Source organism: Haliaeetus albicilla, chromosome 4 (genome assembly GCF_947461875.1).
Source record: "Haliaeetus albicilla chromosome 4, bHalAlb1.1, whole genome shotgun sequence".
In the NCBI taxonomy this organism is placed as follows: domain Eukaryota; kingdom Metazoa; phylum Chordata; class Aves; order Accipitriformes; family Accipitridae; genus Haliaeetus; species Haliaeetus albicilla.
In genome coordinates this window covers 21,512,330-21,535,514 of record NC_091486.1, presented here as the reverse complement: position 1 = coordinate 21,535,514, position 23,185 = coordinate 21,512,330, and the positions used below count along the sequence as shown (strand labels likewise).

The 23,185-nt window shown below is 36.2% G+C and overlaps 1 protein-coding gene across 8 annotated transcripts in view; it reads right to left on the bottom strand.

Annotated features, from left to right (window-relative positions):
* LOC104313747 (sodium channel protein type 2 subunit alpha) overlaps positions 1-23,185 on the bottom strand; it is a 79,217-nt gene that overhangs the window by 22,778 nt on the left and 33,254 nt on the right. For 4 of the 8 annotated variants that reach the window (XM_069781275.1, XM_069781279.1, XM_069781276.1 and 1 more), the window contains exons 8-17: positions 21,514-21,577; positions 20,802-20,943; positions 19,773-19,979; positions 17,934-18,224; positions 14,365-14,745; positions 13,224-13,356; positions 11,323-11,561; positions 10,225-10,398; positions 8,147-8,503; positions 6,046-6,525 (exon numbers count right to left, since the gene is read on the bottom strand). In XM_069781275.1, the coding sequence (XP_069637376.1) occupies positions 6,046-6,525; positions 8,147-8,503; positions 10,225-10,398; positions 11,323-11,561; positions 13,224-13,356; positions 14,365-14,745; positions 17,934-18,224; positions 19,773-19,979; positions 20,802-20,943; positions 21,514-21,577 (2,468 nt within the window). The remainder of the gene's footprint in view (positions 1-6,045; positions 6,526-8,146; positions 8,504-10,224; positions 10,399-11,322; positions 11,562-13,223; positions 13,357-14,364; positions 14,746-17,933; positions 18,225-19,772; positions 19,980-20,801; positions 20,944-21,513; positions 21,578-23,185) is intronic. The other 4 variants (XM_069781281.1, XM_069781278.1, XM_069781280.1 and 1 more) reach the window with 1 other exon arrangement.

The window sequence follows — 23,185 nt, the reverse complement described above, 5'->3', positions numbered from 1 at the left end:
CATATTTCTGAAACAGAGCAAGAGACTGCTGTTTGTAAAGATTAATTAAGCAAATTCCAATTAACTCTAATATTAAGAACTTGATATCATCCACCATGAATCACTATATGCCAATAGGATGTGACCAATTCACAATTCAAACAATCAAAAGCCTAAATTCTTCAGAGTATCAAAGGATTTTGAATAATGAATATTTTTAAATCAAAATATGACTTATCAGATAAACTATTCCTTAGAAAATATAAGACAAAAAACTGTGCAATAAGTATGTTTTAATTCCACTGATTTACCAAACTGAAAGCAGCATCATACAACTATGGTGTTGTAAATATTATGGCAATGTTTAGTAGGTGAGATGTAAATCATACTGAAGCTGGGGACATTTTGGTCCAAAATCAGTAGCTTATTTACTAGACTGCTGAACTTTATTTATTACTGATAAGATGAGAATAAGTTGAAGTTTCTCAGGGCAGACAGTTTTAGATGTTTGGGGAGGTAGTCAATTTGTGAGCATAAATTAAAGAGCTATGGTAAGACTGAATTGGGCCAGATCTTGCTATAAGTTTTCTCTTTGCACCTCTACACTTTTAAGTGTGGGCGTAAGTAAGAGCAGAACTGATCTCTGAATGTTTGACCAGCCAAATACCAGTTTTGTATGAGCTTTTTTAACCAAAAGATGGTCACATGCTTTGACTGTGGAAATTAAATTAATTTCATGCTGAATAGTGCTTGAAGTACTGCATATTAATCTCCAAAATAACTAAATGCTTATACGAGTACTGAAGAAAAGCCTTTCTAAGGAAAAAAAAGTGAAAAAATAAAAAAGTTACTATTATGAGTTTGCAAGTTACCTCCATTATAAGCTTAAATACAATAGTATGAAAGTTTTCCAAAACAGCTAGCAGATTTTCATTATCAACACAATTTACAGATGGACTTATATAAGCTTCTGATGAGAAACATAGCTTACGTGTCACATATTCTGTCTTTCTTCAAAAGGAAAGAAAATCCTTCAAAAATAGAATCTTGAAAACATTACCATCAAGATTGGGAAAGGTACATAGCATGCACTGCGAAATACTGTTAAAATATCATGGAAAGTATAGCATCTGAACCACAGAAATATTGGGGCTGCCGATCTTGCCTGACCATGCTGTGATGCGAGTCCCGTGACTCAGCAGAGAGCAGCTGTGCATGTTGTACTTCATTGCAATGAATGGGACAGGATCATAGCTGAAGAGCATGCAGGCCAGTCAATATCCGTTAAAAAGTGACTATAGTATATACATATAGATGTATAACTTGCTTAGGTAACCTGTGTAAAATTGGTGACACGATGCTCTGCCTCGCTAAAAGGCACCAGAGCTGCCCGCTTGACTGATCCAGCTTGGTTCTACTCCTGTGAGAAGTAAGAATGGTAGGAAATGAAGTTCAGGACACAGCACCTCTGCTTTTTTGCGCTAAATACTGCTTAAAGTAAAATATACATTATTAAGGTGTCTGCAACAGCATTAGGAGATCCCATATTTTTCAAGGCATTTAAAAATATCTTGTAACTTGGTATATCTTGGTGTAATTACTAGCCTAGAAGTTATACTTAGCATAAATATCTAATTATTACACAGCTATACATGCACTACAAAATTTTCTATATAAACTGTCTCCATAGTAGTTAAGGACTTAAAAAGGAAAAATTATTTTTATAGTTTCTATGCTGGATAGTAGTAATGCAACTTAGGTCCACAGACTTTTACATATAGGACAACAGACTCAGCACAGTGGCCCTATATTTGTCAGTGGCCCTACTTCCATGGTAAAGTTTTATTTAGGATTTATTCTCTAATTCCCTTATTACCTTATATCCCCCACTACCATTCCTATAGACACAATGTTCTCATAATTAATTCTGGTTTAGGCTTCAGGCAATTTTCTAGAAAATTCCTTGTAAATTCACGCCTACTAGCATGTACAATATTCTATGTATTGTTTCTAGAAAGGCATAATCTAGTTAACATGTCCATCAAAATACTGGAGAAGATGTATGTTATAATAACGAATTCAACAAACATTAATGAACTTAATTAAAACTTGCTAATAAATGATAATTGTGTTGTAAAAATTCAACTTATTGCCCTATACCACAGTGAATACGTGTATGCACATATATACATAGAGAAAAGCAAAAGCACACAGACACACACTCATTAGCATCTGGCTATCTTGTGCAGAGTGTTCTCACAGTACATGGATGCCTAAGCTGCCTTTCATTTGGGATACCTCTAATTGAACGTGGTTTGGTGGCAGTTTCTAACTTCAGTTCTTTTAATTTGTGGTATAAGCAATGAAGTGACTGGCAGACCAACACTCAGCAACAGCAGAATCATATCAATGGGAAAACATGAGAGGGCAGAACTAGAAAGTACATTATGGCATGCAAAAAAGAGGAAGTCTTGAACAAAAAGCCATTTGTAGTCACTTTTTTAATATTAAAAAATGCCTTTTGCTATGGGTAGTTTTCATGACAAGAGCGTTGGTCCTGTGACTAATAAGTCATCACTCTTCTCTATATCAAAAACCATGGTGGATAAGAATTATCTAGTGAAGAGTAGGAACTAGGATTAAGATTAAAAAATGCACCTTTGTGATTAAAATCTATTTGAAATTTAGTACTTAAGAAATATGCTCACAATGTCTCTTCTTAACTGCTGGGCCTCTCTTGAAGGTGCCTGAAATTTGTAAACATTTCCCTTCAATTTTTCACCTTCAACTTCTGCAAGAGTAAGAAATTTTTACCCTGAATATGCTCAGAAGAGTTTCAGGCTTGACCAGTCAAAACTGCTTGGCAGTAGCTCATTCCTGACTGAGTATGCATTTCTTTGTCTTATCACCTGAGCAGTTTGCAGTTCCTGAAGCATGATTATCACACACATTTACAGGATTAAGTGCCTCCAAGAGTGCAATGAGGACACTGTTTTCTTTTAAATACTGTATCTGGAGGAGAAAGCCTTTCTTTTATGGTGGAAGCTTAATGACTGGAGCTCATGTCTCAAATGTGGGAAAATCAGCTTTAAAATTTTCCCTATAGGAATTCAAACCAATATGTTTGTCACCTTGTAGAATAACCCCATTGGGTCCTTCCATTGGGGAAAGGAAGATTTGGCTAATGAAGACAGTCAGCAGTCATACCATCCTGTTATACAATGAAGAAATTGACGCACCACTGTCATTGTGGTCATACTTAGTCCTGCTAGCCACCAGCCTATAGGTTTGAATAAGGTACATCCTCCATCTCTTCTACTGACATAATGCTCTCAGCAGTTAATGAATTCATATGGGAAATTCAGGTTTTGGTCCCTATTTCAAGGCAGTTTCTGCATTTTAGCCACTGACTATTGACTGTTTAAAAATTATAAACAGATTTTGTAGCAGGGAAAAATTTCATTCTCAAAACAGATGCCTTAATCATTAGGCACTACCAAAAGTCACGTTCCTCCTTGCTGCCACTGTTCAGTGAATCACAAATTATTTTCTGTACAACAATTGTAGCTTCAGCATAAGAAATGGAGAATACTCCACTAGTACAGAACACTCCTGTGATTACATTTTTAAAAACAGACTTCAGCAGCTAATTAATCTAATAATCACTAATGAAAATATTTAAATTACTTCTTTCTCAGTCATTTTAATGACATATAGTATTTAAATTAGTAGAATCCAGTTACACTTCCAAATTACTTTTTGCATAGATGATGTCAATTAAAAATTATCAGACCTATAATCTATTTTGATAAAACTTCAGTTAATACATACATAACTTCATAACTTTTTAAAAAGAACAAGCACAGGAGAAGTATATAGGACAATTTAAAACATGGTTTACTACTACCATGAGTAATGGTAATATCAGAATCAGTAACATCAGAATTAATCTGATGTGGGTGGGAGCACAAAACAAGAAGTGAAGAGAGGAGAGTTTTTGTGAGTGCATACTTCTGATTGTACTGGGACTTCACAGTCTTCTTAGACTGCATCTGCGTCAGATTTTCTTTTAGTGTCATTTATACAGTAATATTATCTGAAGCATCATTGCCAGTTACAATATATCTGCAGAATAAACTAACTAACAGTATCTTCTTCACCCTTTCCAACTGAGGCATTTAGAATGTTTTATGAAAAATTATAGGTTTAGGTTGACAGCACCCTTGAAACTGATAAAAATACTATACTAACTTTACAGACAAATACAGAATGACAGACATGTATTTGTTACTCCACCAAGACAGCAATAAGTACTTTGTGATAAAGAAATCCAAAGTATTCTGTTTCCTAGTACTGAACTTTAACTTAAGACACTTTATTCCCAAACTTTCAGTGCATCCTCTGGCTATCACTAGTTGCTAAGCAGGGAAAAGGCTGAAAGTGATAGACGGACTTGAACATGATTAGCAGGAAAAAAGAACAGACCCCGAAGGACCAGGTCTATACTAAGAAACTACATAATTTACAAAAAGACAGAAAAATAATCTGTGCCATTACTGTCATATGCAATCATTACGGATGACCTCATTGATAGGTGGAATTTGACCAGATTAGCAGTAGAATTTGCTGCTCCTTTGGCAGCAGTAAGTTTTGAAATGGTTAAAAATGGGACAATAGAACAATGGAACAGCAGAACAATGGAAGGACAGAACAATGCGTTAGGCCTATGTGGTGTAAAGCTGCCTGAAGAAGATTCCTTTTCTTATCCTAGGTACAAAGATATAATAGAATCAACCAAAATCCTATACATTCAGACCAAGAAACTTTCATATAATCACCCTTTTCGTTACACAAAACAATTAAAGGCTAAACTACAATAACTTCTGCTTTGTTCTACACCCAAGTCATGGTTTTGAAGAGTAAGATAAATACTAATACTAAACAATCTGCAAAAAATAAATATTTTTAAAAGAACAGTAAAGACATTTCTGATAAGAAACAAGAAAATATGACTGTGTGATGCAGTCTGTACAAAAAAGGATCTCGGGGTGAGAATTACTAGAATCTTATCCATATTAATACCCTCAGATTCAAGCATGAGGAAATCACTCATGAAAACCTTCATGTTAGTTTATGTCTACACTGTAGCATGCAGTACTGTTCAAAAATACCCATGCTAATGCTGAATGAACTAGCATTGGTACTAAGCATAGCCTAGACTTAGTCCACTTGAGGTGGTGTGCCTCCACCATGTACAATTGTGCAGGACAGAGCACTGGGTTAACACAATAATAAAGGCTTCGGCATCCACTGTACCTCACTAAGCTCTAGCTTGGATTTGTCCATTTGGCACCACATTGGGCCAGAAAGAGGTACATTTTATTACAGTCACAGTAGGTAAGAGATCCGAGTATCTTAAAGCTTTGAAACTTACAATGGGTAACTGTATGAAAGGATCTTGTACTGAGATATAAAGCTTCATAACTTTTTTACCATAAGGCCATTACTTCAATTCTTCAGTGGTTCTGCTACTATCTGATGTTTTTTTAGTGATTTATATGAAATCGTTTAGTGATGCTGGTCCAGTATTCAAAGGTACTTATGATGTATCTAGATACATTTTGACTATATCAAAAAGGTTAAAAGCATCAGAATGAACTGTTAATTTGACAGGAGGCACTCCAGAAAGCAGACAAAAGAGTAATTAAACTGCACTGATGAAATAAACATGGAGAAACTTGTACAACCCACACTCGTTTTGTAAGACCTCTGGTATCCAGGGCTATTAAATTGGTTCATTTTCTTGTTAATGATTTTAACTAAATTAAATATTAAAAAGTATTCATTTTCTACAAACTTGTCTTATGCATCTTGATTATTACTTTAAAAGCAATACTGTACTACCATGTCATTTGAAACCCACAACCTTACATTAATTTACCTTAAATACCATTACAAGTTCGTATATGCTGTTATACAGGAATTAGAGATTTGAATTCAACACTAGTAACCTTAGGAGAAAAAAAGAAAAGCATCAGAGTATTTTAAATATAGAAATAGTCTTACCTCTTTGCTTTCTTCCAGGTCTGACTCGCTGCTGAACTCTTCCGTGTTTAAATTTTCAAAATCTGATTCCCCAACAGCAATTGGCACTGTCACAGTGAGACTTGGGTTGTTTATGAATGACATGTAATCACTTTCATCAACAACATATTTTTCCACGCTGCTGCCTATGCCACTGGTAGTTCCATTCCCTTCTTTAAGATAGGCAAGGTTTTTACCTATTTCTACTATTGTGTGGTTGGAAATACAGCTGTCTTTTTTGTTGTTTAGGTCCTCAAGAGGTTTGATTTCATCTAAAACTTTCTGCTTTCTAACAAAGGCTTTTTGGATGAATTCACGCACTTTTCTCTTCACATAATCTATGCCTTTCTGAATCCTTGCCACAGCAATCTGTAGATTGTTCATTTCATTATCATCATCTGTAGCAGCAAGGTTGTCTGAACTAAATGAGCTCAGCAGCAAGGCCAAAAAGAGGTTGAGAACCTAAAAGACAGTAAGGAGAAAATATACTGGATCTCTTATTTTTAAGTCATAAAAGTAATTCCATTATGGGTTGTTCAATATGACATAATTTTTATTTCACAGCTAGCACTTTATCTCAACCCACCTTCCTGTTATTCTTTCCAGTTCATAATCCCTGTCCCCCATATTTTTTTATAACTTGCAAAAATATTTTTTGCTTGTTTAACTTTACTAATATAGATGAAAATCTGAGCTGTTCCTTGACTTTCTCCTGAACACTGGAAGTAGTGCAGGTCTGCTCCTCAAATTGGAGAATGACATAAGGAGGCAGGATACAACATGATGTAGTAATTTATGCAAGCTACATCCGCTGTAGTGTTCATAGGTGAGGGCAATGCAGGCAGACTGCAGTCTTCTACAGTTCAACAGACCATAGTTTCAGTGTCTCTAACTCAGAATATAATAAACTTATCTATTTGCCAAGAATGTATCAGTATATTTTTGTTTTGGGTAGGAAAACTAGCTAAGAGATAAAGAGTCCACAGATGTGATACACCTCAATTTTAGGAAACCGTTTCAGACTTTCTTGCATGACATTTTACAAACATATAAGAGAAATTTGGACTATATGTAATTATGACAGACTATGTGCAAAACTGATTAAAAAACATATTTAAATTATATTTGTCAATTCTTCCTGTTCAAACTTGCGGAAGATTTTAGAAGGCATACCACAGGAATCTCACATTAGTCTGGTTAAACTTGGTATTTATGCCTGTGGATAAGCCTATTTATAAAATTTGTGGATGATACAAAAAAGAGAAGGGATGCTAGCACTCAACAAGAAGGAACTACAATTAGGCATAACCATGGTAAATTGTTGAAATGATTCAAAATCAATATGGTATTTAATTCTGAAGTACTAGTGTGGAAATGTTCGTTACAAAAAATGAAAACTACATATACAGAAGGTGTGAAAAGTTGCAAGGTGGAAGCACTGCAGAAAAGGGCATATAGGCTGCATCAGGAAAGTAATGCTGGTACAGAAAGTTCATGTCATTTGGGGATGTAGCACAAGGAATATTGGGTGTAAGACATTGAAGTATAATCATTCAACATTATTTGGTACTTGTGTGTCTATCCAAAATGCTGCTTGGCAAGAATTCAGAGGCCAGTAGCAGAAGGGATAAGCAGTTTAGAAATCATCACCTATGAGAAAAAATTGAACAACTAAGCTTATTTTGTTTCAGAAAGAAAAGACTGAAAGTGGAAACAGTAAGGCTTTAAGTATTTTAAACATTGTCACAAAGACCAACTGTTTTCCATCACTATCAAGACCAGTCAGTTTAACTGGCTGTAAAAGGCAATTTAAGTTAGATGGTTTTTTAAAAGGCATTTATAACTATAAGCATAATTCAGCACTGATCTTACCAAAGAGGTTATAAACTTACTGAAGATTTAAAAGAAAACATAGACAAACATTTTTCATAAATGATCAAGGTATATTTGAACCTGATTTAAAGAAAGGGCAAATGAATTACATGACCTCCTAGAGTCCTCCAGTCTTCATCTCTGATTTCTAAATCATGAAAAATAGGAAATATCTTCTAATAGTTTTAAAAAATCTCCACTGATTACATACCACTAGGTTTCCAATCACCATGACCATCATGAAGACCGTAAGGCACATAGTTTGGCCTGCAACCTCCATGCAGTCCCACATCGTTTCTATCCATTCTCCACACAGCACTCGGAATACAATCAAGAAAGAGTGGAAAAAGTCATGCATGTGCCAACGTGGAAGTTCACAGTCACTAGAGATCTTGCAGACACATTCCTTGTAGCTTTTGCCAAACAGCTGCATCCCAACCACAGCGAAAATGAACACAATGATGGCCAGCACCAGGGTCAGATTTCCCAAAGCTCCCACTGAGTTGCCAATAATCTTAATCAGCATGTTTAGAGTTGGCCAAGATTTTGCCAATTTGAAAACTCGAAGCTGCAAAACAGAAGAATAGTATACAGTTATTCATGTTACTAATTGCAATGAAATTACTGCTATACATTTCATATTTCAGTTACCCTGTGTCTAAATCATGTCTCATGTAACCTTTAGAAACTTTAGTTACAAAATTTATGTTTCCAGGTCTTTGTACAATATTAGACATCAGCAGTCTTAAGTCCTGATGCAAGTCATAACAAATCAAAAATACTGTATCTATGCTCATTTGAATTACACTGCAATTATCACAAAGTCTTCAATTCAGACTTTGACTCTTTTGGTGACTTCAGATATCTATAAACAAGTGCTACTTGTTGGACAAGTTGAACAAAACAGTCTTTCTCCTTTAGTTAACTCTAAGAGAATATTACTAAAAACAAACCAGCACATATGAAATGTGATCAGTTTAACAGGATTGTGAGTGTATAGACACTTCCAGATCTTTCATCTTATCTGGCAGAGAGATGGAAGAAATGGTTTTCCTAGAAAGAGAAACAAGCTAGAGTTTTTAATGACAGGCATACAAATTAGTCGCAAGTATCTTTAACAATATCTTTTCTGTCATTTAAAATAAGCATAATATGTCTTAGAAAGTTTGTCATACAACATTGAGAAAAACAAAGGAAAGTGTTATATTAAAGTACAACTTGAAACAGGCAAAAATGAAATTATTTGGACAGATACAGCAAGTGTTCAGACAACTGAAAGAGGAGAATACTAAAAGGAATCTAAATCTAAATATTATTTCATAGGATGAGACAGAAATAAAATATATAGATGCGAAGTTAAAAACAGAATTATATAACAGAGGGAGAAGTCAATCCAGACAGATATTAGACTTTAGGCAAAATGCAATGTAATGCTACACAGAGAACCAGCAAATGAATGAATTTAAAACCCCTCTTTTTTTAAAGGGTGTTTATTTAATTGTTATTTAAAATGAGATATTTTTGCTTTATTTAAGGCAAAAGTTGAGCTTCGTGACTACGAACTCTAGCTTCATGACTCTTACTGTGTAGGTCTTTTCAGAAGAGGATTTGAACATCAACTTGCATGCTAGCCTGGTCTTCAGCAAGACCAAGGTTTTTCAAGTTCCTATTCAAGACAGAGATATCTAATAACAGACAGAGATACTGTAGTGACTTCTGAACAGAAAAGCTGTTAGTGGATGGACCTTTGCCGAGGATGGTAAGGAGAAGGCTGGTAGTGATGAAAAATCCCTATCCAAAGAAAAATCTTAACACTACTCTCTCCTAAAACTAACCATGTAAGCCAACTGGTAATGGAAGTCTATCAGCTAAAACTGTCAATAAACTTTTACTAACTAATCTGTTATTTACTAAGCAATTTACTAATCTTCAGTCACAGGCAGTAAGGGCCTGTGGCTCTTGCTTTCTTTATTCCCTCATCTAGGGAGAAAAGGACTCTAAGTGATACTGGTATTGATGAAGTTAACCCTTAAAGCACACTCACTGCAAGAACAGTATTGATGTTGACAATGTCTTGAAGAAGAAATAGATGTTACTAAGATAATATGTAAAACAAACAACATAATAGATACATGCCATCTAGTGAGTATGCAATTTAGTATTTTGTAAGTTCTTATGAAAAGATCTTCTGTCTTAGATAAATATATAATGCACAAACAAATAATGCACAACATATATGCACAAATATAAAAATATAACATAGAAGCATATTTTATTTAGTATATTTACCAATCGGAATGATCGAAGGACAGATAATCCTTCTACATTTGCAAGGCCAAGCTCCATTAAACTAAGACTCACAATAAAACCATCAAAAATATTCCAGCCCTCCTGGAAATAATAATAAGGATCCATGGCAATTATCTTGAGAAACATTTCTGCTGTGAAAATTCCAGTAAACACCTGCAAGGAAAATACAGTTTCTTACTCCAGTTTAATGAGAAAATATTAAAAAAACTAGTGGTATCAACTTTTGGTAAGTTATATCTTCAGCAAGCAATCCATGATAAATCTGAATAGCTTCTCTATATTGCCATACATTGGGGTTAGGAATTAAATTCAGATTTGATGCTTACATATGCATCACAATGTTTGGTTTCCAAAGAAAAAGAGGTAAATGGGAAAAATATGTTTTTTTATCTAGCCTGCTAATATGCATGTATAAATACCAATACACAGAATCTCTTCTGATTTTAATGCTCAGTTTTGCCTCCTAGATCTCATCTTTGCCCTTGGGACATCTCTTTGCTTCTAGGGATAAAGATAAGTTTATGAGAGGGACAATTATCTTATTAAGAAAAAAGTTGTACTGAAAGTTGAGCAGATCTATTCTTCTTCAGGATAACCTGCGGAAGGCACTGTCATGCCATTTCACTGTTTCCTGTGGAGTTGCAGTAAATCTGCCATGCTTACTGGGACTTTCCCCTCTATAATACCCTGAACACACAGGACCTCAGAAGGTGCTAGTGAGGAGCAGAACAGGTATGGGAATGGAACTGAAAGTTCTTATGATTTGTAAGTATCCACCCAAGAAAGAATATTAGATAAATTCCTTTAACCAGCTTCAATGACAGAAGCTGAAGGTTTTAAAAATCAAAATGCATATTGACTCAATAAATCTTACTATCTTTTGCTCCATAAAGCAAGAGTGGCGAAATCCACAAATGTCAACAAAGAGGGATTCACTAAAGCTTAAATTTAAATTCAACCATCCCAAGCCTATAAGTATCTAGCCAACATTTTCTTTTAAACAGATGTACATAGGTCACAAGAGAATTATTTAAGAAAAATGCATTTCACATACACGGCACATCATGAAAGACTTACAAGGTTTCCTACTGAAAGGACACCACTAAACTGTTCTGTCATTGGATAGTGCTCCATGGCCATGAACAAGGTGTTTAGGACAATGCAGATAGTAATGGCCAGATCAACAAATGGGTCCATCACAATCAAATTTACAATATGTTTGACTTTCAGCCAGGGAGTACAGCAGTCCCAAATCAAGCAAGTGTTAGCAAATTTATACCAGCATGGTGGGCATTTCTGTCTGGATTCTTCCAGTTCTGGAGAGAAAAATGAAAATAACATTTTAAACATGTTTCTCTATTCCAGTATCACCTGGGTATTTCCTTGAGGCCTAAATGCTGTTTTCCAAGGTACTGTTGATAAACTGTGTTGATATGTAGACCTTTTGAAACCAAGGCTACTGTCAGTAAAAAGAAATTACAATTAAAAATAATCTGTCCCACTATGTTTCAAATTTGATGTAAAAAGAATGCTAAATGTTCAATAGATAAAATAACCATTCACAATCAAATGCTACATAGGATGCAAAATAGGCATTTGTCTTAGAAATCTGGCATACAGGCTGGGGAATGAGTGGACTGAGAGCAGCCCTGCGGAAAATGACTTGGGGCTATTGGTGGATGAAAAACTGAGTATGACCCAGCAATGTGTGCTTGCAGCCCAGAAACCCAATCTCATCCTCAGCTGCATCAAAAGAATTGTGGCCAGCAGGTTGAGGGAGGTGATTCTCCACCTCTACTCCACGCTCATACAATTCCACCTGGAGTACTGTGTTCAGCTCTGTGGCCCCAGCATAAGAAAGACATGGACTTGTTGGAATGAGTCCAGAGGAGGGCCATGAAAATTATCAGGGTCTGGAGCACCTCTCCTATGAAGACAGGCTGAAAGAGTTGGGATTGTTTAGCCTAGAGAAGAAAAGACTCCAGGGAGACCTTATAGCAGCCTTCCAGTACTTAAAGGGGGCCTACAGGAAAGCTGGAGAAGGACTTTTTACAAGGGCATGTAGTGATAGGACAAGGGGTAATGGCTTTAAACTGAAAGAGGGTAGATTTAGATTGGATGTAAGGAAGAAGTTCTTTACTGTGAGAGTGGTGAGGAACTGGAACAGGTTGCCCAGAGAGGTGGTGGATGTCCCATCCCTGGAACTGTTCAAGGCCAGGTTGGATGGGGCTTTGAGCAACCTGGTCTAGTGGAAGGTGTCCCTGCTTATGGCAGCGGGGTTGGAACTAGATGATCTTTAAGGTCCCTTCCAACCCAAACCATTCTGTGATTCTATACATAGAATGAATAAAATATTTAAAAGTTTCCTCATGAAAGATAAACATTTAGAACAAATCTGAAGTCAGACAACTATTTAGACAGTATTATGGTCCACATGTGCAAAACTGCTCATTATTACCTTCCTATTTGCTATTTTGGGCATAGTCATTTAAGCCTCAAAGTAATGTTTTGCCCTTTCTTACAAGTAGTTGCTTAATTCCATGATTCAGATTCATTGTATTTAGCCTGACAGAAAGAACAACGTGATCCTTCCTTTGTGAAACAGCATGTCTGTTGAATTGTTAGAAGCAGACTGTTCTACTGCAAGAAGCATAGCCATTACAGTAATGTAAAAAGAGCTTTTACCCCAAAACATAACTTCTCTAGAGAAATACTGCATTGATCAATTGCTTTCTGCTTGCATTTAACTTGGAAGTTTGCTGCTTCCACCTCAAACCTATGAGTATATTGAAAGCTTGACTGCTTTTCCAAATATATCATTCCATCTTTTAAAAAAAATACTACCTCTATTTACAAATCTCATCTTGCCTGTACCCTTTAGGCTGAAATAGCTGCCTTAAAACTCCACTACTACTTAATGTATCATACATTTAATAGCACTTTATGGCATTGCCATACAAAAATTCTGTGTTACGTACCTTCCATTGTGTTTGTAAGCATGCTGGCTATACTCATTGCTCTTTGCCTTGCACTAGGATCTGTTAGGTAGTCCATAGGAACATGGTAAGAACTAGACCGTCTCTTTCTTAAGTCCGTTTCTGTAGTAGTGCCCTGAAAATAAAACACTGATAAAATAGCCTATTGATTGTTCATTTAATAAGAATAACACTGTAAATTATTACAGAAGTATAATGGTTTAAAACACTCTGCTGTCCTGTACCATGCTCCATTTATGTCATGGTTTTGCAATAGACTAATATATGCCTAACTTTGTATACAGCAAATAGTCAAATACATCAGTAGGATTGCTCTTGTGCTTAAAGAATGTTTTTAAGTATTTTGCTGAAACAGGGCTGAGACATTAAAACAGATTTTAGACTATAAACAGTTTTTAGACTATAAAAAGTTCCACAATGCTTGTCAATGAGCTCTGCTGTAAATATCTTTCTAATTAGGTAGTGAGTGAAGTCTTTTTCTAAACATGAAAATGCACAGCCCACACACCTAGCAGTAAAAGCACAAAGAGTATTTTCTTAAGAGAACTCTTAATTTAGAATAAATTATCAATTTCCTAGCACACATTTTCAAACAAAATAAAAGAAAAATACTTAATAATGTTGACATCTCCAAAAAAAAACCCTAGAAAAATTAACTATGTTACAGGAACACTATCACAACCCATGTAAGTTGCACAATCAGTGTTACATCACAAGTTTCATATATGGTCAGCAGGAAGTTAAATACTCATTTAATATATTTCATTAAGTAATTTTTTTTTCCTTTTGATATCCTGTCTGATACATGAATACAGAACCTTCCAGTTAAGTCTTCAGTTAGCATAATGAATCAATGGGTGTAAGACTACACATACTACATTTATTCAATGGTTTACTATGCTATTCTATTAATTCCCAGTAAATTAGTATATATTTTCACAAGTTTAGTTAATGAGAGCTAGACAATTTCAGTTTCTACTGTAGCTTATAACTGGAATATATGAAAGGAGCTTTCACAGCATGACCAGAAAGGGAATCATTCCCAAGTGACTAAATTTTGTAGAAACAGGGCTGATCATACAGGGAGAGGACATCATGCCTGAGCTATTGCAGACTTCCTTACATTGCTAGCAGTGGCTGCTTTATCAATCATCACCTCTGGCAGAAGCTGTCCAGTAGGTGACGTCAGAGCTGGCGGCCCACCGACTAAAGAAACTACTCCATTGCAATCCACAGTGCTGTGCATCTTCCCATTTGCTGGAAGTGGAGGTACTGTCCTGGATGACCTACTGGCCTGACTAATGTTACTGTTGCGCCGTTCACCGTGTCTATGAGGAACAAAGAGAGAATCTCTTCTGCTCTCATTGTCTTCAAAAGTGCTGTGCTCATCATCAGCAAAGTCATTTTCTGATCCTACATCCTTTGCTCGACCTCTGAAGCTGAAAAGGCTTGTTCTGCTATTGCGCCTTGGGGAAAACAGGGAGCCGCGAATGCTCAGCAAAGACTGTAGGCAAATAAAAACAATGATTATCAGATGAAAATCCTTTTAAATATAAAGTTTTCATACAGAGGAAAAAAACACAGTGTTAATATGTCTTAAAGGGTAAGGTCATCTACAAAGAAATGAACTGGTACAGCCCCCCTAATACACTCCCTTTTGGGTAGTAAACAAAGAGCACATAAGTGACAGACAAAGACTAGTTATTTTACTACTTTGGATATATGAAATCAAATGGTTTAATTACAGTAAAAGAAATTGCTTGACAGAATTGTTACCTCTGCCATTCTGCCTGTTTTATTACCAACAGTTCATAAACTGAGTAAGCCCATCCAGACACTATTTAGCCCAGGTTGGCATTAGTCTGACATGCTGAGTAGATAAAATTTTAGGCAAATTTCCCATGACTCAGTCTGCACACACAGGTAGCTCCTAAATACTGCCTAGTTTAAAAAACATACATATTTTTTCAGATACTAGTCAAGTAGGCCGCAATAAGGTTTTTATTTCTTGAAAGTCTTAGCTATCCTGAGTATGCAAAGATATGCCTGTATTTTTGTATGAACAGTCTCACTAATCTTCATCAGTTTACTCATGTGGGTAAACGTTCTGCTATGGGAGGATCTTTTCAGGATCAGAGTCAAAAAAATGCTCTAATCTTGCAAATAATTATACATGTTCTTAACTTTAATTCATATCAGTGATTCTCTTGACTTGATTGATTAGCATTAGCACCTGATTTTACCCAAGACCTCTATGAACAGCAGAGACGATATATAACAAAGAGGTATCTTTGTTTCTCTTCTGCAACTTATCTTTATGGACCTGAGCCCCATTGTTCTAGGTACTGCAAAATGCAGAACAAAAAGGCACTCTGCAAAGAACTTATCATCTAAGTGTAACACAACAGATGGATACAAAAAGATAGGGAATACAAGGAGGTAAAATTGATGGGTATGATAAACAGTGGTCTTAGCTCACCTGAAGTCACTTCCCTGTCAAGCTTTCTGTAGGCAGCATGGTAAAAGAGAGTTTTAAACAGGGATTTGAGGAAAGCAATGAAGTGTTCTGTGGAAACTCATGGGAGCTTCTTCCAAGCATGAGGGGCAGCATACCGGAAAGAGCTCAAAGAAACTAGTTTGAAAATTTAACAGGAGGTTATGGATGCTGGCATGGGTCAGTCAAAGCTGTGACTTGACTTGTTTACTGTAATTACACAAGGTGGGTTGGGAGGAACTTTAGGCACAGTATGTTTTATGATATTTAAAAAATATCTTTAGGTAGATATATTTACTAGCAGATTAGGTAAAAGCAATGAGATAGGTTAGTGCTCTTTGCAACAACATTCTTGATGAATACAGCAGTAATTGGGACATAGAAAGAGGTCTAGGTTAAAAATGATTCACAGTTGTGGGTCCAGAGTAGAGTTTAAAAAAAGAAAAAGAGAGAGAGAAGGGAGGTTGCAAAAGGCCTTGTGGAAATCCCTTAGAAAACTGCCAAAGAGGTAAAAGGATCTTCTAAAGCACAACTAAACCAAGAGAATTGAGAGAAGATGAAATCATGAATGTTAGGAAGAATAAGTTTTCAGGAAGAACATTATGGTCAGTTACATTGAAGGCAAGTGAAATGTCAAGGAAAATGTCAAAGATGAGATAAAAACTTGAGTTTCATCTAGGAAAAGGTTATTAAAAACTGGTGAGTAGAAGTTCTGTTTAGTGGCTAGAACCCAGAGTGAAAAGGAACTAGGGCTAGAAAACCAGAGGGGAGGGGATTGCTAAACTGTCATAGTAAACAGCTGTAAATGAACTTGGAGATGGAAAGGTAAGAGGAGCAAGTTGTATGAGGCATGCTTCATTGCTTACAAGATGGATGAAAGGAGCTGCAGTTGAATAAGGGTGCAGTTTGAATGAAGACACAAGCAAGAATATGCAGCTAAGGGATCAGATGGGTCTTCAACATGAAGTTGAAGTCAATGGATATAGGTGTGAAAATTTGTATAAGGAACAGAACGAACCATGAACTAACTAAATTCAGCAATGAAGTCTTACAGAGATTAGTTAGACAGTTAACAACATAAACCGGTGGCAGACTGGGGTGGCGGGTGTGGGGGGCTGGATGGAGTACTATTAAAAAGGGAAGTACATTAGGAGGTATGTGGAGGGAGGAGTTAACTTGGCAGAAATAGGAAGCTAGAAACACTATATTCGCACCACAGTCTGATCTAAGGAGGACAATCCTTAATAAGAAAATACTGGATGAAGAGGTCTGAGCTTCTTTGAGAATGGGAGATGGAGAAAGTGATACATGAAGAGAACATGAATGTTCATGATCTATTTAGGGATGAAACAGGCTTTCCAGAGACAGTAATAGAAGAGGATTAAAAAGGAAGGAATGAGTTTAGTAATAGTGACTAAAAAGAGGGAGAAAGCAAGTCATAAAGACCAGGGAGAATCAAGAAGGTGGGGATAAAAGGAAGAAGCATATTGAGGCACACAAAGGGGCAGAAAAAGGACAGAATGGATGTGACATCTGGACTGGAAGTGTTGAGGGGAGAGTTGGAGCTGGGCAAATGAAGAGGAACTCTGAAAACTGTAGAAGAGATAACAAAACTATCAAATGAAATAAATGTCTGGATGGGAGATGCAGATGGCACTCTGAGTCACTGGTGTTTCAATGTAAGAGAACACATGCAAGGACACATTGCCACACATATTTCCACCTTCTTTAAGATAACACAATCAATGGTCTCACATCAATTAATTTGTCAAATTTCACATGAGCATTTATGCATTTTCTACTGGTTTTTTTGCATCCCAGATTTAGTACCTTTCTCATTTAAAACATGAAATTCCTTTGTATGTGTGCACCAAATTTTGAAGCCACTGATCATGCTGAATATATCCATCTTGATAGGGAGATAGGTCCATTTTCATTAAGAAACTTGAAATACAACTCATTTTTAAGTAATACACATTATTTTGATTTTTCACACATAAATTCAGAATAAAACAAAAATCTCTCAAATTCTTACAGTTTCATCTTTGGCTGCAAGTATTAACCTGGTGATACTTTGATTTAAGATATTAAAGAATCTGTGGTATCTTTTGCAAAAATTGACCAAACTACTTTACAGGGTTTTGTTCATATGATGAGTAGACAACAGAAGTGTTTAAGAGGTAATAATACTATGGTACCTGGTGTGGGGAAGAGAATCTTTTTTCATATGTCAGTCTATTCCCCTCAATGGAAAATCGGAAACCTTTCCTTTTGATGCTGTCCTCTGATTCAGATTTGTGAAATTCTTCCCCATCCTTCTCCTCGCCTTCAGATTGTTCTTTTTGCTTTTTTTTCTTTCTTCTATTCCTCCTCTCTTTAGCACTTTTTGAGCTCAGTTTTGATGCCTCAGAAGAACTTTCGGAGAATCCTCCTATTCCACCTACTCCACTATAATCTCTTGAGTCAGCTGCTGCAGCTGCTGCTGCCGCCTATACATACAAGCACATATGCAATTTACAACATTTATACAAACACACACCACTCGCTATTTTAAATTTATTGCCATTCCTAAAAAAATAATGATTCTGAAATAAAAGCAATGATCCCACTTCACTGAACCCAGCATATCATAAGAAGTATAATTTGTGAAATACTACAGGAACCATAATTTGCCACTGCTCCGTAAACCAGGAGTTAGAGCAGCCCAAGGGAGAACTGTGCTGTCAGAGAACCAAGTTAACGAGCATCTGGTTTAGATCGGAGCAATATGTTGCAATGAATTTTTCACCTGAAATACTGTGTAAAAGTAAGGAATCAAGGCTCAAACAATAGGAAAAATCCCTGTTAAGAGGAAGCAACACTTCCTTACACCATTTTGCTGGATTTTGAATACTCTCTAGTCTATTAAAGATCTGGTGTAACATTGTTTATCCCAGTTTTGCAAATCATAGTCAGAGATTTGAGTTAAACTGCAGGCTATTAGAGACCTGTTGCTGTTTGAAGTTTCAAACATTTGTGGAGCATTTGATTAACATTTATTTACAAGTTGTGGTAAAAAACCCAGCAGATACCTACTAACCAAACAAAAAAAAAAAAGACCCCTACTGCTGACTTTAGTCATGTGCTTACATGGACGACATAGTTCAACTTCTGCTCTATGTGGCCACATGCCAAGCAGACATTATCAATTATCCTATTAAAGATTTCAGAGTCTTCAAAAAATGAAAATTAATTTCAAAGCAGTATGTAATCATGATGTCTGTACCATAGAAGCATTTTGTCCAGTTTCTTCACTTTTTCCAGTTTTAAAGAAAACTGGAACACTGTGGCTTTCTGCTGTGAGAGCTGCAGAAGGAGTAGAAAAAGCCAAATGTTGCTGGAGCAAAATATTAAACTATTTTTCCCACAGCACCTACAATAGTTTTGCTTATGTTACTTAAATAAGCAGATTTCCTGGGGTTTTTTTTCCTTATGTCTCCATCTCCATTTCACAGAATCACAGAAAGGTTGAGGTTGGAAAGGAGCCTCTGGGGGTCATCATGTCCAACTCCCCAGCACAGACAGGGTCACTGTCGTGGTTTAACTGCCGAGCCAGGGTGGCGCTGCTGGTGCATGTACCAGCTACTAGGAAGACAGTTAACTCTATCCCAGCTGAAACCAGGACAGTCACCTAAAGCAGGTTGCCCAGGACCATGTCCAGACGGCTTTTGATTATCTCCAAGGATGATGATTCCACAAGCACTCTGGGCAACTTGTTCAAGTGCTCAGTATAAAAGTTGATTTCCATCTCCAATTTGAAAATCCAGTATCTTAGCTTATTGGTTATAATTTTTGTCACAAATTATTAGTGCTGGTTCACTCAGCCAGCAGAAACGGTGCAATGGAAAACATTAAAGATGTTTGCAAAAAGAAGGAATTTCTAAGACTGAAGGTAATACATTGTTAGGAGTAGGGGAGTAGAAGTATTCTCATATGTGGACATAAAGCATCTGACCACAATCATGAATGGAAGAAGGAATTTTACTTTACAGGGATACCTGAGCTTCTTCCTGTTGCTTCTTCAGTTGTTCCAGCATTTGCTGAAATTCTGCTTCTTTCTGCTCTGCTTCTTCCATGGTTGCTTGATTCTGTTCTTCATAGGCCATGGCAACCACAGCCAGGATCAAGTTAATCAGGTAGAAAGAACCCAGGAAAATGACCAAAACAAAAAATATCATGTATGTTTTTCCGGCAGCACGCAGTGTCTGGAGAAAAAGAGATAATACACATTTTTAGCAGACTTTTAAATACTGTTGCGTAATATGGTAGCATCTGTGTTATAATCTAGAAATACATTATAAGATTGCTTTGATTTAGCACAAGATTATTTAGTTACTTTTTCCATATACAAATAGTATTATATCCTGGCTACATGTGAAAAAATCCAAGCTTTGTGTCTACTATGGTCAAGGTACATAAGATTCTGTAGCTTGAATACTTCAGAACTTCTATCAATGAGAACCTGTAGTAGCAGTTGCTGCCCCTACTATACGTCTATATCATAGCCTTTAAATCTAACAGTAGTGGGGCCACTAACCAGAATCTTACCTTCTTGTCTCATCAGTCCCAAACTACAATGCCACAAAGACAGTACAGTATACAAAACATCATGCTGTACAGCACCACTGTCCTTCAGGTTAAGGATATGTGTAGTTCAGGGACAAGATGTAACCTTTTCAAAGACAACATGTTTGTACTAGACTGCAAATCAATTTAACTAGCATCTATTTACAGCATGTTTGGGTAAGAAGCTTTAACAACTTAAGTTCATTTACTCATTTGTGAAAAGAAACAATAATGCTTAACCACCTTCATAAAAGAGCAGCTATTTCTTATTATGTATTTGAGTAGTACATGGGAACCTAAACCATGAACAAGGGCCCTATTGTTTTAGACAGATTACATATATGAAATAAAAGATGATTTCTGTCCCAAAGGCCTTAGGGACACGTGAATGAAAATAACTATGCAAGTACTATGTAGTAATGGTATTGGTGATGGTGCTGTTTATTTTAATAAGTCCTCACCAGCTGGTAAAGATTCTCCCAAAAGTCCTGAGTCATCAATCGAAACAGTGACAAGAATGCCCAACTGAATGTATCAAAACTTGTGTAGCCATAGTTGGGGTTTCTACCAGCTTTCACACATATATATCCTTCTGGACATTGACTACAAAAGAAGAGGAAATGCTATTTTTAGCAACTACTCTAAATTACGATATGCTATAGTAAATCACAAAATTGTTCAGGAGTACCAGTTGCTAATGAAATTATGAACAAGTAAAATTTTATTCTACATACCTAAGATAAAAATATATATCTTATTGGTTTTTCAATTTTTAACTCCATTTCCTAATGATATTTCAATGCTTTATTAATATAACTAAAAGTAATCTACCCTTCCCCACAATTTGTCATATCAACACATCTCCACCAGGACAAGAGAAGAGTGTCAACTAGCATGGCTGATGATAAACAGTTGTCAGCAAGCTGGCAGCAACATTTATGCACATAGCATTCATGTGGTTACCTTTACAAAATTAGCCTAAGATGCTGACGAAAGTGCCTGTGTAAAGTCAAATCACATATATGGTTATATTTAGGTATAGCTTCAACTGCAAAACATTGGTAATTTGCAACTCTATGGTACGGCTGATACTAAAGTTGACCACCTGAGCTATTCTAAGTAGCTAATTATTTTTTCTTGATGCATAATGAAAAATGATGACCATTTTCTTACCCTGCATCTGAGCTATTGCCACACAGCAGAGCATCATTTTGTCCTTCCAAGAAGTAGAAATGATCTGTTTTAAAAAAAAATAAATTGAAAGGGTGATGAGAAAGACATAATTTATACCTAATGGAAATTGAGCAATAATATAGACTTTTACACTTTAAAGAAATGAGCAGAACTAACAAACAGTTTAACTGCAATATATAGTGATTAGGAATGAAAAAACATGGAAAATATGGTTTTGACAGGAAAATTACTTTCTATAGAGTCTTGAAGTTGGCCTTTCTTTAGAAAATAGAAAGGTAGTTGCACAGCTAATTCTCAGTAACCTACCCAAATGGTATGTCAGCAAATGAGTGAACAAATACATGGAAAAAAAGACAAAGGATGAGGGCGATTCCCTGCCTTTGTTCATGCATTTTGATATATAATGTTTAGTGTTATTAATTTATAATTATTCATTACATACTGTTTTATACAAATACTATTTGAAAAAGTACTGAAATTTTTGCTGCATGAAAACACAGCACAACATGCACAAGAAATTGCTAACTGGATCTTGACTTGAGCAGCTGAGGGAGAAACCAAGCTTTTCTTGTCCATTACAAAAAATTACTACACAAAGTTCTGTAGCAGAGGAATGTACTTGAAGTATCTGTAGGTATTTTGTTAATAGGCTAACTATTAAAATGAGGTACAATATAATTTAAAGAGATGGAAGTCTTAAAAGCTCCTGGCACATTCTTTTCCTTTGAGGCAGAAAGGGAAAACCAATTTGCCATCAATTCCTAGTTGGGGATTCTTGTGGTAAAATGGGAATCTCTAGTGGAGATTTTTGGGTCAGGTGGCATATTAAGCTAAAGTTGCCAAAATTAGGTGTGTTCTGGCTGTTCCCAGGAAGCAGATGGTTCCTTGAGATTCACTGCCAGCTGGCATGGACTAGCTTAGCTGGCATGAACTAACTGAGGGCTAATGCTAAAGAGACAAGCGGGGAATTGCAACCAGTTCCTATTGACTGCTTCTACTCTGTCACCACCAGTATACGATAGAGGCAGCATAAAATCTGCTTATTTTAGAGAGTGGGATTATGTGCGTAATTTATGCATCTGCAATCTATTCTCAGATATCAGATAAGAAAACAGTGGATTTTCAGACATTCCGGTGCTCACATAGTCATGCCCTGTGAGAGATTTAAGCCCTACTTAAAAATTTTAAAAGTTTAAAGATGCAGATAGGCTCCAAGCTGAATTTTCAAACTTGGTAAGCAGAGTATCCAGTTAAACCATCCAGTCAGCTCAACTCTCAGCCCACTATTTTGGAAAACATTTAAATAATAAATTTTTCAATACAAAGATGATAATGATAAAGTAATAAAAATAGTCAATATGAGTTTATAAAAACCATGCCATATATAAAACTCTTCCTGTCTCCTGGCAACTTAATAACAGGATAGCAGTCATGGGTACAAGTCCTACATGACGCTTTCGTAAGCAAATAAAGAAGATATGTTCTGGCTGGAATCATCACAAAATACTAGAAAAAAGATTCTCGGAGAGCAGTCGCCAGTGGCCCAATGTCAATGCATAAGGGCATCTTTTTGAAGATCCTCCAGGGATCTGTGCTATACATGGTTTTCATAACAAGTTTCATTACCAACTCAAGACATGAAATAATAGAA